At 48.7% G+C, this 17,631-nt stretch overlaps 1 protein-coding gene across 2 annotated transcripts; it reads right to left on the bottom strand.

Annotated features, from left to right (window-relative positions):
• Positions 1-4,511: 4,511 nt before the first annotated feature.
• Positions 4,512-14,680, bottom strand: LOC116983518 (transmembrane protein 17A-like). 2 transcript variants are annotated; one of them, XM_033037331.1, is made up of 4 exons: positions 14,609-14,680; positions 14,070-14,173; positions 6,127-6,240; positions 4,512-5,636 (listed from the first exon to the last, which is right to left on the bottom strand). In XM_033037331.1, exons 1-4 carry the CDS (start codon positions 14,640-14,642, stop codon positions 5,382-5,384), a joined length of 507 nt encoding a protein of 168 aa, XP_032893222.1. In that variant the 5' UTR covers positions 14,643-14,680; the 3' UTR covers positions 4,512-5,381. The 2 variants fall into 2 exon arrangements, with proteins under 2 accessions (XP_032893222.1, XP_032893221.1); XM_033037330.1 differs by having other exon boundaries at positions 5,251-5,636; positions 14,558-14,676.
• Positions 14,681-17,631: the final 2,951 nt, after the last annotated feature.

Below are 17,631 nucleotides of genomic sequence, written 5' to 3'. Positions count from 1 at the left end.
GGGGATCACCCAGGCCATCTTCCAGTTCATCTGGGGGTCGAGGATGGACCGGGTGCGACGGGTCACAATGTACAAGTCGGCAGACAACGGGGGTAAAAGCGTGCCCAACGTCGCCCTCATCCTGATGGCCACCTTTGTGTGTGGCTGCATCAGGCGGAGTGTAGAGCCAAGGCACGTGGGCACTAAGTGTCACTACCTGCTGAGGTTCTACCTGTCCCCGGTGTTGCGAAGGATGGGCCTGGCGCAGATGCCACGCAATGTGCCAGTCAGCTGGACATTGCCGCCCCATCTGACGTCTGTTGACAGGTTCTTCCGGACCAACGCCTTTGACCACAAGTCCATCGGGCAGTGGTTAGCACGGAATGTCCTGCAGGCACTGCAGGGAAAGGACTCGATGGATCCGGTGCTGTGGTTCCCAGAGCAGACTGCCCAGCTTGTCTGGCAAAATGCCTCATCGCCAGAACTGACCAACAAGCACCAAGACCTGGCTTGGCTGGCGGTGAGGGGAGCCCTCCCAGTTAGATCCTTCCTGCACCGTCGGAACCTCACTACCAGCGCACGCTGCCCCCGGGACGGTTGCTATGGAGAGGAGACGGTTGCCCACCTCTTGGCAGAGTGTGGATTTGCAAAAAGAGTCTGGAGAAGTATGCAAGGGTCCCTGGAACGCTTTATCCCGAACAGCTCCGTCACAGAGGACTCTGTGATTTACGGACTGTTCCCAGGGACACATTCAGAGACTGACATCGAGTGCTGCTGGAAGGTCATCAACTCGGTGAAAGACGCTCTCTGGTCTGCCCGAGCGTTGCTCACCACCCAGCAGAGCGAGATGTCTGTTGGGGAATGTTGCCAACTGGCCCGCTGCAGACTGCAGGAGTACGTGCTGAGGGACGCACTGAAGCTTGGTGCAGCCAACGCCAAGGCTCGGTGGGGGAGGACCACAGTCTAGGGTCCTTCTGCTGCTGGACATGGGGGGCACAGTTTGGTGGAGACGCCCCTCAAAAACAATGGAAGGGTTTCCACGCCAGGGGTCCACATAAGTGGCGAGGGTGGGGGATACATTTGTGTAATTTGAGCAACGTATGTAGACTGTATTGAATATTTTGTTTAGCCTCCGACAATGTCGGATGAATTTCTGCACGGTTCATGTATTGTATATATTTATTACCTGAATAAAGTCTATTTTGAAATTATAAAAAAGTAACGGAACACAAAGGTGAGGGGACAATGTGTTAATGGCATGTGTGTCAGAGCCGGGGGTGTAGTGGAGATAGCGATGGGCATTGGAACTCGCTGCAGAACCCAAGAGGTGCAGCAGGGGGCGCAGCACTGTTGGAAATGGTCTTGTAACATGGAAGGAGCTCGCTGGTGACTTTATTAAATGTATTTAATAAATAAAGCACCTTCTGCTGTTTTGGGACTTCCACACATCCCAAGATACCATTATACAGCAATGATGTTAAGGTTCATGCCATTAAATTGCACTTATATTTGACCTCCTAAAGTGCAACATTTCACACTTGCTCAGAATGAACTCCATCTGCTATTTCCCCCCCACGCCCCCATTTCTGATCCTGATCAAAATGGTACTGTATACTGAGACAGACTCCCTCGCATTCCACAAGCTCAGTGAACAAGTACTTCAGTTCTGTCTTCATTAAGGAAGGCAGAAATACTAGGGACCAAGGATCTAGCAGGAGAGAGGAACTGAAAAAAATCCACATACGGCAGGAAATGGTGTTAGGTAAACTGTTGCGATTGAAGGCCGATAAACCTCCAGGGCCTGATGGTCTGCATCCCACAGTACTTGAGGTGGCCCTAGATATCGTGGTTATCTCCGGATAGCTTCCAGCACGAGAAACTGGAAGCAATCCTGAGATAACCACCTTGGAGATCCTGCTTTTCAGCTTTCTTCCGAGCTCTCTGAAGTCACAATGTAGAATCTCTTACCTCTTCTTCCCGACATCATTTGTGCTGACATGCATTACCACTTCCGCTGCTCACCTTCACCCTTGAGGATGCTCTGCAATCGCTCCGTGACATCCTGGATCCTGGCACCATGGAGGTAACACACCATCCTTGAATCCCACCTGTTCCCGCAGAAACCCCTGTACCTCTCACGATGGAGTCCCCGACTACCACGCCTCTGTCTCTTCGGCCACGCCACGTTTTGACTCACAGACTGTAGGGAGAGAGAGGGTGCAGGTGTGTGGGGAAAGAGAGGGTGTGCGGAGAGAGAGGGTGGGAGAAGTTTGGGGAAAGAGGGAGAGGACTGTGGGATGAGAGGATGCATATCCTTCCTCCAATATGGTGCACAAAATTGCTCAAATGGTGATGGGGACTTTGCTGTTTCTGCGGCCATGGGCGAGACGACAGGGGGGTATGTTGCCTCTCTGGTGCCAGATCTGAGCGAGCACAGGACATTGGGTACTTTTCATAATGGCAGGCAGTGACTTGCGGAATGTCGCCAGGCTCAGTGCTTGGACCCGTTATTGACAATAGATATTAGCAATGCAGACAAAGGAATTAAATGTAACATTTCCAAGGTTGTGGATGACACAAAGCTGGGTGGCAGTGTGAGCTGTGAGGAGGAAGCTATGAGGCTGCAGGTGAGTGGGCAGATGCATGGAAGATTCGGTATAATGTGGATAAATGTGAGGTGACATTTCAGGTCGAGACCCTTCTTCAGACCAAATTTACAATGTTTAGAGGGATATGGGCAAATCGAGGGCAGGTGTGAGATGGGGCATGTTGGTTGGCATGGGCAAGTTGGGCCGAAGGGCCCTTTTCATGCTGTGTTATTCTGTGAATTATCTTGCCCCCACATAGGGAGTCATAGACTCATAGGGTGATAGAGTGTGGAAACAGGCCCTTCGGCCCAACTTGCTTGCACCGGCCAACATATCCCAGCTACACTAGTCCCACCTGCCTGCACTTGGTCCATATCCCTCCAAACTTGTCCTATCCATGTACCTGTCCAACTCTTTCTTAAACGTTGGGATAGTCCCAGCCTCAACTACCTCCTCTGGCAGCTTATTCCATACACCCACCACCCTTTGTGCGAAAAAGTTACCCCTCAGATTCCTATTAAATCTTTTCCCCTTCACCTTGAACCTCTGTCCTCTGGTCCTCGATTCCCTTACTCTGGGCAAAAGACGCTGCATCTACCCGATCTATTCCTCTCATGATTTTATACACCTCTATAAGATCTTCCCTCATCCTCCTACACTCCAAGGAATAGAGACCCAGCCTACTCAACCTCTCCCTATAGCTCACACCCTCTAGAACTGGCAACATCCTCATACACCTTTGAATCCTTCCAAGCTTGACAATATCTTTCCTATAACATGATGCCCAATATTGAACACAATATTCTAAATGCGGTCTCACCAACGTCTTATACAACTGCAACATGACCTCCCAACTTCTATACTCAATATTCTGACTGATGAAGGCCAATGTACCAAAAGCCTTTTTGACCATTCTATCTACGTTCCTGTCACGCCACTTTCAGGGAACCATGCACCTGTACTCCTAGATCCCTCTGCTCTACAACACTACCCAGAGGCCGACCATTTACTGTGTAGGTCCTGCCCTTGGTCAATGTCCCAAAATACAACACCTCACACTTCTCTGTATTAAATTCCATCAACCATTCCTCAGCCCACCTGGCCAATCGATCCAGATCCTGCTGCAATCGTTCACAACCATCTTCACTATCGGCAAAACCACTAACTTTTGTATCATCAGCAAACTTGCAAACTTGTTCTCATCCAAATCATTGATGTAGATGACAAACAGTAACGGCCCAGCACCCATCCCTGAGGCACACCACTAGTCAGACCTCCAGTCTGAGAAGCAACTTTCCTTCCATGGAGCCAATTTGCTATCCATTCAGCTATCTCTCCTTGGATCCCATGCAATCTAACCATCCAGAGCAGCCTACAATGCAGAACCTTGTAGAATGTCGTACTGAAATCCATGTACACAACATTTATAGCTCTGCCCTCATCAACCTTTTTTGTCACGTTCAAAAAACTCAATCAGATTTGTGAGACACGACCTCCCACGTATAAAACCATGCTGACTATCCCCAATCAGCCTTTGCCCATCCAAATGCCTGTATAACCAATCCCTCAGTAACTTTCCAACTACAGATATTTAAGCTCACCAGCCTATAGTTCCCAGCATTTTCCCTGCAGCCCTTCTTGAAAAGAGGCACAACATTTGCCACCCTCCAGTCTTCCAGCCCCTCTCTTGTATTTAAGGACGACTCACAAATTTCAACCAGGGCTCCCGCAATTTCCTCTCTAGTTTCCCACAAGTCACCAAAGTAGTCCAAGGGGAAAGGTGAAGTCAACCCCAGCCCCTCGAGCAGCGGCCAAAAGCCCTGTCAAGGTGAGCGATAGTTTCAAGAACAAAGAGTTCATATCGAGCGATGCGAGTTTGTCAGGCAGTGAGGTGATACTTTCCTCTCCCCTCCCCTCTGCCTCTCCCCCATAGACACACAACACAGGCTCCAAAAATAATCTCCTTTATTGCAGAACACAAACCCAATAAATAATAACATTTCACCCACACCCTAACTCCTGCTCCACCCGTGTCCCTGTCTCTCTCTTCCCCCTCCTCTCCTTCCCCATCCCGTGTGTCCGTCTCTCTCCCCCCTCACTCCCTCTCCTCCTCCTGTGTCTCCATCTCTCGTTATGTTTTCTCTTTCCCACTTTCTCTTCTCCTTCTCTCTCTCCCCCCCCCCCTTCACTGTGGGACAAAGGGCCTGTACACTAGTTTTGTGTTCCTGACCCGTCTCTCTCTCTCTCTGTCTCTGCACAGCACTCAGAGAAAGCCGGCAGCACGCTCGAAATCTAGCTCTGACTAAACCCCACGGGTGGGGAGAGAGGAGGGGGTGGGAGAGCAGAGGAGGAGGGAGAGAGAGGGGGCATCATCTACCCCCCCCATCACCAAAAGGAATAAAGGAATCATATTTGTAGAAACTCCCGGTCTGGGTCTGATTCTGCATTCCCCTCGTACGAAGGCAAGACACAACATGGTCTGTCCCACTGTGGCGACCTAATCCGCGCGTTAAGAAGAGTGGCTTCGACCTTCAAGCTCAAGGGCACTCGCCCGGAAAACCTCGAGCTGGATCGACCGCACACACACACACACACACACACACACGCACACACACCCACACACACAGACACGCACACACACACACGGACACACACGCACGAACACGCACACACGGGCACACATACACTCTCTCGCTCTGTCTTTCCCACACACTCTCTCCCTCTCTCACACACACGCACACTTACACTCTGACACACACACTTTCTCTCTGTGAGACTCACACACAGGGGGAGTGTGGAGGTACTGGGGCAGCTCTATGCATTCGGCCCTTCCTGTCTCTCCTGGTGCAGGTGTAGGTGGGCGAGGTGAAAACGCTCTTCCAGCTGGGCGGTGAGGCGACGCAGGGCGCGGATGGAGAGGACGATCTCGGTGGCGATGAATGCGAGGTACAGGAGCCCCGTCGCCCACTCCACGGGCAGCACGATGAGGTGTGGGTTGCAGAGGTGGAAGAGCAACATCGGAGCCTGCAGCAGCAGAGAGAGCAGCCAGGAGCCTGCCAGGGCAGGGACCTGTGGAGAGAGGGGGGGAGAGAGGTGGCAAGGGGGAGAGGGTCAGAGGGTCAGAGAGAGAGAAGGGGGAGTGGGAGAGAGAAGGGGAGGGTGAAGGGGGAGAGAGAGAAGGGGGAGCGAGAGTGGAGCAGAGAGTGAGGGGCAGAGAGGGGCAGAGAGGGGTAGCGAGAGAGGTGGAGGAGAGAGGTGGGGGAGAGAGGGGGGGGGCGAGAGAGGGGGGCGAGAGAGGGGGGGGGGCGGGAAAAGCGGGAGGAAAGGGGGCAAAGAGAGAGGGGGCAGAGAAAGAGGGGGCAGAGAGATGGGGGGAGAGGGGGAGAAAGGGTGGGGGCAGAGAGGGGGTGCAAGCGAGGGGGGGAGCGAGGAGGAGGGAGGGAGGGAGAGGGGGGAGATAGGGGGAGAGAGAGAGAAAGGTAGTCGGTGATGAGAGCAGTGTGGCGCTCCCAGCCATCCCCCTCCCCCCGCGGTGTGGCGCCCCCTCTCTCCCCCTCACCTTCTCCTGGAGATTCCCCAGGTACCCGAGATACAATCTTGCAACTTCAACCAACGTCATGACCACAATGAGTGCGGTGAGCGTAATCCTGTAGTAGGTACTGAGGTAGAAGTACTGAAGGGGGAAAGACAGGCGGGAGAGAGAGGGGCAAAGAGAGGGGGGGAGAGAGAGGGAGGGAGAGAGAGAGGGGGGAAGAGAGGTGGGGGAGAGAGGGGGGAGGAAAGTAGTCGGGGATGGGGAGAGAGAGAGGGAGGGGGAGAGAGAGGGAGAGAGAGAGTCAGAGTTTAATCTAGTTTAAACTAATTTAATTCCAACCTATTGGAACATTTGTTTTAGAAGTCAGTTTACTTTGAGAATCACAGAGTGATACGGTACGGACACAGGCCCTTCGGCCCAACATGCCCACACCACCCAACATGCCCCATACCCACATTTGGCCCATATCTCTCTAAACCTGTCCTATCCATGTACCTGTCTAAATGTTTCTTAAACGTTGGGATCGTACCTTCCTCAACTACCTGCTCTGGCAGTTCGTTCCATACACCCACCACCCTCTGTGTGGAAAGGTTGCTCCTCAGATTCCTATTAGATCTTTCTCCCCTCACCTTTTAGAGTATTACAGTTCAGTTTTGGTGTCGTTAAGCTGGAAAAGGGTGCAGAGATTTGCGAGGCTGTTGCCAGGACTCGAGGGGCTTGAGCTGCATGGAGTGTTTGGGGCAGGCTAGGACTTTATTCCTTGGAGCACAGGAGGATGAGGGTTATCTTTTAGAGGTGTATGAACATAACTAAACATAAAAGGAACACCTCCAGATTCAGGACAGTGTTTCCAGCTGTTATCTGGTAACTGAACTGGCCTCTCACCAACTAGAGAGTGATCCTGACCTCCCGTCCACCACAATAGAGACCCTCGGAATATCTTTACTCAGCATTGACCTTGCACTGAACGTTATTCCCTTCATCCTGTATCTGTACATTGTGTATGGCTCGATTGTAATCATGTATAGTCTTTCCACTGATAACATGCAACAAAAAAGCTTTTCACTGTACCTCGTTACACAACCCCTTGTCTCTAAACAAACAAACTCAGGCACTAATGAAGAAGAGTCCCGACCCGAAACATCACCTATTCAAGTGATATGTGTAGGAAGGAGCAGCAGAAGCTGGTTTAAACCAAGAATAGACACAAAATGCTGGAGTAACTCAGCGGGATGGCGGTGGAGAAGAGGGAGTTTGTGGCTTTGCTGCTGAGGGGCGGCTTGAGACCTTTCTGCAGTCGGGGAGCGGCCTTGTGAGGGAAGTGTCTCGTGAGAAAAGTGTGAGTCTTTGGCTCGAGAGTCTTCGGTGAGGAGGCTGAGTAGTGGAGACTGCGTGAAAAATTGAAGAGGATGGGACGCAGTGAAGATATGACGGGTAAAGTAAGTAAGTCAGTAAGTTTATTGGCCAAGTATTCACATACAAGGAATTTGCCTTGGTGCTCCGCCCACAAGTAACATGACATACAATGACAGTTACGAATGACTCAGAAAACACTAAACATTGATAATAACACAACATTAATGATAAAACACCATTGATCAAGCATGTGAACCAACAAAATACAAGATCAAAGGGAGGCTACAGATTTTTGGCTGTTGAGTAGAGCAACTACTCGTGGATAAAAACTGTTTTTATGTCTGACTGTGGCAACTTTGACAGTCTGGAGTCACCTTCTAGAGGGAAGTGATTCAAAGAGTTAGTGGCCAGGGTGAGAGGGGTCAGAGATGATCTTGCCCGCTCGCTTCCTGGCCCTTGCAGTGTACAGTTCATCAATGGAGGGAAGGTGGTAGCCAATAACCTTCTCTGCTGATCGGACGATTCAGTGCGATTCAGTGTGAGGCTTGCAGGGTGTGGGAGGTCAGGGACACTGCTGGTGCCTCTGGCTGCTACAACTGTGGAAACTGTGTCCATGTTTAGCTCCTGAAGGACCGTGTTGGGGCACTGGAGAGGCAACTGGATGACTTCAGGATCATCCGGGAAAATGCGAGTTTCCTGGACAGGACCTACAGCGCGATAGTTACACCGAAGATGCTCGAATAGAGAAAGGGGGTAACAATGAGGAAGGGGAGGAAGATTGTAGTACAGGAGACCCCGGGGGATGTACAGGTTCACCCTCTTGGAAGCTGTCGGGACAGAAGACACTGCCATTCTGAGCGGCGGACAGGTCTGCGAATCAAAAGGTCATGCTGAGGCAAAGCCGAAGAGACAGACATCAGGCAGAGTCGTGGTAGTCGGGGTCTCCATCGTGAGAGGTACAGACAGGGGTTTCTGCGGCAACAGGCGGGAGTCAAGGATGATGTGTTGCCTCCCTGGTGCCAGGATCCAGGACATCACGGACCAATTGCAGGGCATCCTCAAGGGTGAAGGTGAGCAGCCGGAAGTGGTAGTGCATGTCGGCACAAATGACGTCAGGAGGAAGAAGAAAGATATTCTGCAGCTTGACTAGAGAGCTTGGAAGAAGGCTGAAAAACAAGTTCTCCAGGGTGGTTATCTCTGTTTTACTTCCAGTTCTTCGTGCTGGTGAGGCCAGGAACAGGGAGATAGAGGCCACTAGTACATCTTCCTGATGTACTAGTGGCCAGAGGATCTAGGGTGATGAAGGAACTGAAAGAAATCTACATTAGGCAGGAAATGGTGTTGGGTAGACTGATGGGACTGAAGGCTGATAAATCTCCAGGGCCTGATGGTCTGCATAGAAACATAGAAAATAGGTGCAGGAGTAGGCCATTCGGCCTCCCAGGGTACTTAAGGAGATGGCTCTAGAAATTGTGCACACATTGGTGATAATTTTCCAATGTTCTATAGATTCAGGATCAGTTCCTGTGGATTGGAGGGTACCTAATATTATTCCATATTTTAAGAAAGGCGGAAGAGAGAAAACGGGGAATTATAGACCAGTTAGCCTGACATCGGTGGTGGGGAAGATGTTGGAGTCAATCATAAAAGATGAGATAGCCGCACATTTGGATAGCAGTAACAGGATCGGTCCGAGTCAGCATGGATTTACAAAGGGGAAATCATGCTTGACTAATCTTCTGGAATTTTTTGAAGATGTAACTAGGAAAATGGTCAAGGGAGAGCCTGTGGATGTAGTGCACCTGGACTTTCAGAAAGCATTTGATAAGGCCCCACATAGGAGATTAGTGGGCAGAATTACAGCACATGGTATTGGGGGTAGAGTGCTGACATGGATAGAGAAGTGGTTGGCAGACAGGAAACAAAGAGTAGGGATTAACGGGTCCCTTTCAGAATGGCAGGCAGTGACTAGTGGGGTAACGCAAGGCTCGGTGCTGAGACTGTAGTTATTTACAATATACATCAATGATTTAGATGAAGAGATTCAAAGTAACATTCTTGGTTCTTGGTTTCTTGGTCCTCCAAAATATTCCAAATGGAATTTAAACTGGAGGTGATAACATTAACAAATTTGCAGATGACACAAAGCTGGGCGGCAGTGTGAACTATGAGGAGGATGCTATGAGGATGCAGGGTGACTTGGACAGGTTGGGTGAGTGGGCAGATGCATGGCCGATACCGTTTAATGTGGATTAATGTGAGGTTATCCACTTTGGAGGCAAAACAGGAAGGCAGATTATTATCTGAATGGTTTCAGGTTGGGAAAAGGGGAAGTACAACGGGATCTGGGGGTTCTTGTTCATCAGTCACTAAAAGTAACCATGCAGGTACAGCAGGCAGTGAAGAAAGCTAATGGCATGTTGGCCTTCATAACAAGAGGAATTGAGTATAGGAGCAAAGAGGTCCTTCTGCAGTTGTACAGGGTCCTAGTGAGACCACACCTGGAGTATTGTGTGCAGTTTTGGTCTCCAAATTTGAAGAAGGACATTCTTGCTATTGAGGGAGTGCAGCGTAGGTTCACAAGATTAATTCCCAGGATGGCGGGACTGTCATATGATGAGAGAATGGAGCGGCTGGGCTTGTATACTCTGGAATTTAGAAAGATGAGAGGGGATAGTATTGATACATATAAGATTATTAAGGGATTGGAAACGCTAGAGGCAGGAAACATGTTCCCGGTGTTCGGGGAGACCAGAACCAGGGGCCACAGAATAAGGGGTAGACCATTTAGAACAGAGATGAGGAAAAGCTTTTTCACCCAGAGAGTTGTGAATCTGTGGAATTCTCTGTGTCAGAAGGCAGTGAAGGCCAATTCTCTGGATGCTTTCATGAGAGAGTTAGATAGAGCTGTTAAAGATAGCAGAGTCGGGAGATATGGTAAGAAGGCAGGAAATGGGTACTGAATGTGGGTGACCAGCCATGATCACAGTGAATGGTGGTGCTGGCTCAAAGGGCCGAATGGCCTACTCCTGCACCTATTGTCTATTGGGACAGACAGCATCTCTGGTGAATATGGATACGTACAAAGTGCTGGAGCGCAGTAGGATGAGGGGTGATCTTCTAGAGGTGTAGAAAATCACGAGGGGATAGATCAGGTAGATGCACAGTCTTTACCCCCAGAGTAGGAGAATCGAAAACCAGAGCACATGGGTTTGAAGGCGAGAGGGGGAAAGATTTACTAGGAACCCGAGGGGTAACTTTTTCACACAGTATATGGAACGAGCTGTCGGAGGAGGTAGTTGAGGCAGGGACTATCACATTGTTTAAGAAACATTTAGACAGGTATATGGATAGGACAGGTTTTGAGGGATATGGACCAAACGCGGGCAGGTGGGGCATGTTGCCCTGTGTGGGCAGGTTGGGCTAAAGGACCTGTTCTACGCTGTGTGACTGTGAGATTAGATTGAAAATTATATTTAGTATTTGATGTGATATAGTTTACTGACAAATTGTTTCACAATATTCCGTTATTAATGTGCCACTCTAATATGCTTATTTAGTTTACTTTAGAGATACAGCGCGGAAATAATCCACGTCGACCATTATCCGACACACACTAGGGACAATTTGCAATGTTACCAAGTCAATTAACCTACAAACATGCACATCTTTGGAGTTACACAAAATTGCTGGAGGAACTCAGCGGGTGCAGCAGCATCTATGGAGCGAAGGAAATAGGCGACGTTTCGGGCCGAAACCCTTCTTCACATCTTTGGAGTGTTGGAGGAAACCGGAGAACCCGGAGAAAACCCACACAGGTCACGGGGAGAACGTGCAAACTCCGTACAGACAGCACCCGTAGTCGGGATTGAACTCGGGTCTCTGGTGCTGTGAGTAGGTATGTTGCAAAGCCTACCTGAAGCGTCGTTGAAAATCTGCTGCTGCCCGTGTGCGCGATTTTGGCGCCGTTTAGAGGGGGGCGGGTTTAAAACGCGATTTTCTCTAGGCTGTTCAAATCGAAGATGTTCAGCCTAGTTAATTATTAACGAAAAATCGCTGGAAGTCCCCGTCGCAAAAGCTATTATTAGTTTTAAAGGCCTCGTAAAATAGTTATAGTAGTTTAAAAAACAATCTCTAAACCCGCGACCGTCAGCAACCGCAGGGTCTCATAAAGCAAATATCTGAAGTTAGGCTGTATATTTCTACATTAAAAAGGGCTTCTAAAGATCCCTTTATACAAAGTTTAATATTGCGAGTAGCTCATTTTTGGCCCATTATATCCCGCAGTATTTTTCTGGGCATTTGAGGCACAAATCTACCGCAATGTGAACGTTCTAAACCAGCGCGTTCCACAGGGACCCACTGGAAAGCTGATTTAAATGGGCATTTATTTACAGCAATTGAACACTAAATTCCTTCCATTTGGTCTATAAATTAATGTAAATGAGATTTAAAAATCATGTTTTATTGTGAATTATTTGTGAATATTATTTGGACATTTAGGCTATTTAAAAATGTTAATCATTTATTAAGAAATGGATAGATGTTTAGATCTAGTAATTGAAGTCTGAAATTAGCTACAATTAGGTAACTAACTAATTATATGCTTTAATTTCAGGTCATCCAAGTAAGATTATTTTATATTTGTTTCAGAATGCTTCAATCTATGATAACTGAAAATTTCATTCAGTTCTCTTAATTTTTAAGAAAGTTATGGGCTTTTGACTGTTCACGATCACAGCTTTTTTGTTATGTCCATAGAAAATCAATAGGGAACAAGATGCTCATTTCCGAGTATGAAAATGGCCATAACTTTTTAAATACTTGAGATATGAAAGTGAATTAGGTGTCAAATTAAACTTATTTTTATGCTTTATCTGATGGGATAAATTACAGACTTGATTTTTAAAATCTCAAAATTTTGTAACATTGCTACTGTGAGGCAGCAACTCTACCGCTGTAATTGATACAATAAAAGGATACAATTGCATTTAGTATTGGTTGCGATAATTTGCTGACAAATTATATCACTATATTAAATTATATCCCGATTTTCAGTTTGAAGAAGGGTCTCGACTCGAAACGTCACCTATTCCTAGGTATGTTACAATACTTAACTTCAGCGGCGCTGCAATTCTGCCACTGGCCGTGTGCGCGATTTTGGCGCCTATGAGGGGGGGGCGGGGTTAAAACGCGTTTTTTTTCTACCTTGTACTGGATTATAATTGGTTGGAGTGCAAGCTTTTGCTGAAGAATCGTTCCGACGGGCGTTCTGTGTATTTTTTTTTTTTTAATCGCCCGACAAGTTCAGCGCTGGAGTTATTTTAAAATCAGCTTCTAAAGCCGTCAACGCCGACAACGGGGACGGATTTCAGGTACGGGACAGGTAAAAGAAGGCCGTTTATTTTATGTATAAAAGTGGTCCTTAAGATGCCTTTAATTCACATTTTAAGTTGCGAAACGGTGATTTAGTCCCCATACGAACCGGCAGTATTTTTCCTGCCGATATGGGGGTATAAATTCACCGCAAACCGCAATGTTCCAAATGATCGCCTTCCAGAAAATCCCACTTGCAAGATGATTTAAATGGCCATTAATTTACAGGTATTAAACATTAAATTCCTTCCATTTGGCCTATAAATCCATGACAATGAAATTTTAAAATGATGTTGATGTCGGCAGCGGCCCGACTCGGAGCTGAGGCTGTGGCGGGCCGAGTCGGAGCGGAGACGGCGTTCCGGCTTTCGGCAGTGGTGACATCACCACGGAGGTCCGCTGGACTGGAGAGCGGCATCTTCCGCCTGGATCGCCTCAGCGCAGAGGGAGAACAAGGAGGGAAGAGACAGAGACTAAGACTTTTGCCTCCACCACTGTGAGGAGGTGCTCGGTGAACTCACTGTGGCGGATGTTAATTTGTGTTTATTGTATGATTTGTTATTTATTATTATTGTGTATGACTGCAGGCAACGAAATTTCGTTCAGACCGAAAGGTCTGAATGACAATAAAGGAATCAAATTCAAATTCAAATTCAAATGTTATATTGTGAATTCTTGTGTGAATGTTATTTGGACACTTAGGCTATTTAAAAATGTTAATCTATTCTTAAGAAATTGATAGATGTTTAGATCTAATAATTGAATATTGTAATTAGCTACAATTAGGTAACTAACTAATTATATGCTTTAATTTCAAGTCACCTAAGTAAGATTGTTTCATATTTGTTTCAGAATGCTTTAATCAATAATAACTGAACATTTATTTCAGTTCTCTTAATTTTTAAGAAAGTTATGGGCTTTTGACTGTCCTCAATCACAGCTTTTGTGTTAAGTCAATGAAAAATCAATAGGGAACAAGATGCTTATTCCCGAGTATGAAAATGGCCATAACCTTTTTAATACTGAAGATATGAAAGTGAATTAGGTGTCAAATTAAACTTATTTTTATGCTTTATCTGATGGGATAAATTACAGACTAGATTTTTAAAATCTCAAAATTTTATAAAATTGCTACTATTCATTCTCTCCAGAGATGCTGCCTGTCCCGCTGAGTTACTCCAGCACTCTGTCTCAACGTTGGGCTCAAGCAGCGTCTGCAGTTCGTTCCAACTCACCTTCAACTCCAGCATAACGATGTGGCAGGCCCACCAGAAGGGGAAAAAGTAGCAGTTAAAGTAAAGAAACATTTGTAGCGCAAGACTGGACACGACCGTCTGACCTGGGGGAGAGAGACAAAAAATAACTCTCCCTGCCTCTGTAACGCGTTAACCCTGCACCCCTCACCCCTCCGGCCCCTACACCCCACTCCCTCCACCCCTCCCCCTCCGGCCCCTACACCCATCCGGCCCCTACACCCCTCTCCCTCCGGCCCCTACACCCCTCCGGCCCCTCCACCCCACTCCCTCCGGCCCCTCCACCCCACTCCCTCCGGCCCCTACACCCATCCGGCCCCTACACCCCACTCCCCGTCTCTGTAACCCCTCCACCCCTCTCTCCTTTCTGTCCCCCTCCCCCTCTCCCTTCCTATCCTATACCTCTCTATCCCACTAAAATGCCTCCCTCCCTCCTACCCCTCCGTCTATACTACTTCCCCCATCCTCACCTCCATCTCCCCTGCCCCCCCCTTCTGCCCCCCCCCTGCCCCCCCCCTCACCAGGGTAACATTCCCTCCCGGGGTTTCCCTCCATAGCAACCGAGGGGCCCTCTGTCGCCAGGACGCCTCCTGACGCAGCCCCGCCCCGCCCCGTGACATCAGCACGTAGCCCCGCCCCGTGGCATCAGCACGTAGCCCCGCCCCGTGACATCACCACGTAACCCGCCCCGCGTTCGATGACGCCTCGATACCGGCCAGGTGCCAGGCTGAAAGATGGCCGCCCCCGCTAGGTTCCCCTGGTGCAAAGATAGATATCATATGTCAGTCTGAAGAAGGGTCTAGACCCGAAACGTCACCCATTGCTTCTCTCCATAAATGCTGCCTGTCCAGCTAAGTTACTCCAGAATGTTGGTTTAAACCATCAACTGCAGTTCCTTCCGACACATTACAGATCTCCCCTCGTGTGCCTGTCTCAAAGATGGCCGCCCACCGCATCGCTGATGCCATTATAAAACATGGCCGTCAAACGGGGAGCGTTGATCTCTGGTGCCTGTCTCAAAGATGGCTGCCACACCCAGTAAGTTATTCTTATAAACCTACTGCTTCCCATAACTTTCTGGACTACACTTCTTTCCACCCTGCCTCCTGTAAAGGTTCCCGTCTCCCATCATAGATGAGGCCCTCACACGTGCCTCCTTGGTACCCCACAGCTCCGCGCTTGCTCCCCCTCCCTCTCGTCCCAACGGGGGGTGGGTGGGGGGCCTTTCCGCCCACAAAGTCCACATCGACCAGCAATCTACCAAACACCAATTCCATCCATCACGCCAGGGACAATTTACAGGCCAATTAACCTACAAACCTGCACTTCTTTCAGATATGGGAGAAACCGGAATATCGAGAGAAAACCCATGTGGTAGCAACGTAGCAACTCTACCGCTGCGCCTTCTGTAATATATTTATTATGGTGTCACGTGAATAAAGATGAACACATGATTCTGATTTCTGCCCTTAGTTGGATAACACACATGTCCAGTCATTGTGTTTTATGGCTGGTTTTCAACCTCTTCAGGCTGAAGGTCTCGACCCGTGGGTGGATTCTTGTGGGTGGAGGAGGTGAGGAGGAGCCATCTTGGTGAACGGCTGCTAGCCAGCAGCCGTCCGTTTTAAATTCGTTTTTTTAATAGTTTTTAGTGAGTCCTGTTTTTTGTTTGTAGGGGATATGGTCTTTTTAATGTGGGGGGTAGGTGTTAACTTTGTTTCTAGGTCCCTACCTGGTCGGTGTGGCAGCCTTTTCTCCGGGCTGCCCGTCGACCCGTCCTCGTGGCCTATCAGCGAGCTTGGAGCGCCGTTTCCTGGCGGGGACCGCCCAGCACCTCGGCCTCGGCGGCGGCACAGCGTTGAAGCGCTGGAGCGGAGCGGGCGATGCCTTGCCTGGGTCGCCACGCTGGAGCGACGCGCTGGACCTCTGAGAGCAACATCTCCGGGATGCAGGTCTGCAGAGCGGAGAGGCGGCAGTCCGGCGAGGTGGCAGTGCGGAGAGGCGGCGCCGACTTTTTCATCGGGAGCCTGGGAGCTCCAAACCGGCGCGGCCTTGTCGGCTTCGGCAGCCGCGGGCTCCAACCAGGAAGCGGCCGTTCCAGGTGGCCCAGCCGCCGAAAGGACTCTCCCGACGCCGGGGCAAGACCACCCGGTGAGAACGGCCAGGGACATCGGGCCTCCGTAGAGGCAATTGCGGTGGCCTCAATAGGCCTGACTTTGGGGTGAACATGGGGTGGGGACTGGACATTGTGCCTTCCCCCACAGTGGTATCCATTGTGGGGGAATGATTTTTTTGTCTAATTTGTAGTCCTGTAGGTCTGTGTCCAAGATGGCTGCCGTGAAGAGAGAGTGAACGCTGGCGCGCTTTGGCTGCCGCTGCTCTCTCTTCACACTGTGTTTTTGATTTTCTGTTTTTGGATTGAATTCTGTTTTTAATTTGTGTCTCTGTGATGTCTTTATTACTTGTTATATTCCGATTATATGTTATTCCGATTACTAAGTAAGGTGTCCTTGAGATGTCTGAAAGGCGCCCATTAAATAAAATGTATTATTATTATTATTATTCTTTCTCTCCAGAGATGCTGCCTGTCCTGCTGAGTTTTTCTAGTTGTTAGTGTCTATCTTCAGTTTAAAACAGCATCTGCAATTCCTTCCTACACTATTTGTTTTGCAAAACAGGTCCTATTCTCATTATATAATTTTGTGATCAGCGTGAGAGCATGAGAATTGTGTGAAATGCGTGAGTCTCACGCTCAATGCATGAGAGTTGGCAGCCCTGCTAATAATGCAAACATTTTATGCAAGTTCCAATTGTTTGGACAAAAATCACTTATTACTGCTTTATAACAGTTAAGTTACTTTTAGACCATTTCAGAAATTATGGCAGTCAACAAAAAATCAACTAACAAATTAAGCAAACTAAAAAAAAATAACATGTTCCCTTTCCTGACTCTACCTCAGAAGTACTTTAACGCTGTTAACAGAGCAAAGGGATATTAATCTCAAATCAAAATGGGGAAAGTGAGGGCAATTTTGCTTAAATGGTCATTCTAAGCCTATTCAGATCTGCATAGAGTCAGAGTTATACAACATGTACATGGCTGGCCCAATTTGTCCATAATGATCAAGTTGGCATTCAGCGTGCCCAGGGACTGGCTGCCGTTCCCAGATCAGCTCGCGTCCCAGGGACTGGCTGCAGTTCTCAAATCGGCTCGCCTGCCCCGACCCCGCGGAAACGTGGTTTTTCGGGTTACGGGCCGGATTCGGCCCGTGTGCCGTAGGTTGCAGAACCCTCTCCTAGATGTTTGTCCTCATTGTGATCCCCCCCTTGTTTTACATCCAATTCACCTAGTTAGTTCTATCTCCGGCTGCTTCATGTTGTCGGCGGCTGCACATCCAACCAAGAAAGAAGAGAAGAGAAGAGATGCGACGTCACTCACAGCCGCCAAATGACGATCTTCCACAGACCGCACAGATCGCTCTGATGTGGCGCAAAAGAGCCAAACTGTGCAGGGACTGAAGGCAGCGTGAGAATTCTGTCATCA

The sequence above is a fragment of the Amblyraja radiata genome, chromosome 18 (genome assembly GCF_010909765.2).
Source record: "Amblyraja radiata isolate CabotCenter1 chromosome 18, sAmbRad1.1.pri, whole genome shotgun sequence".
Lineage (NCBI taxonomy): Eukaryota > Metazoa > Chordata > Chondrichthyes > Rajiformes > Rajidae > Amblyraja > Amblyraja radiata.
The sequence above is the reverse complement of the archived record's forward strand: the minus strand, read 5'-3'. Positions and strand labels throughout refer to the sequence as shown.

What these genes read in the sequence shown, in the direction of transcription:
- LOC116983518 (XM_033037330.1), bottom strand. Translation starts at nt 14,642, where the DNA reads ATGGAGGGAAACCCCGGGAGGGAATGTTACCCTGGTGAGGGGGGGGGC. An exon ending in GGGGGGCAGGGGAGATGGAG is followed by an intron (nt 14,174 to 14,557) that starts GTGAGGATGGGG and finishes TCTCTCCCCCAG; the next exon opens with GTCAGACGGTCGTGTCCAGT. An exon ending in TGGGGAATCTCCAGGAGAAG is followed by an intron (nt 5,637 to 6,126) that starts GTGAGGGGGAGA and finishes CTCTCTCCACAG; the next exon opens with GTCCCTGCCCTGGCAGGCTC.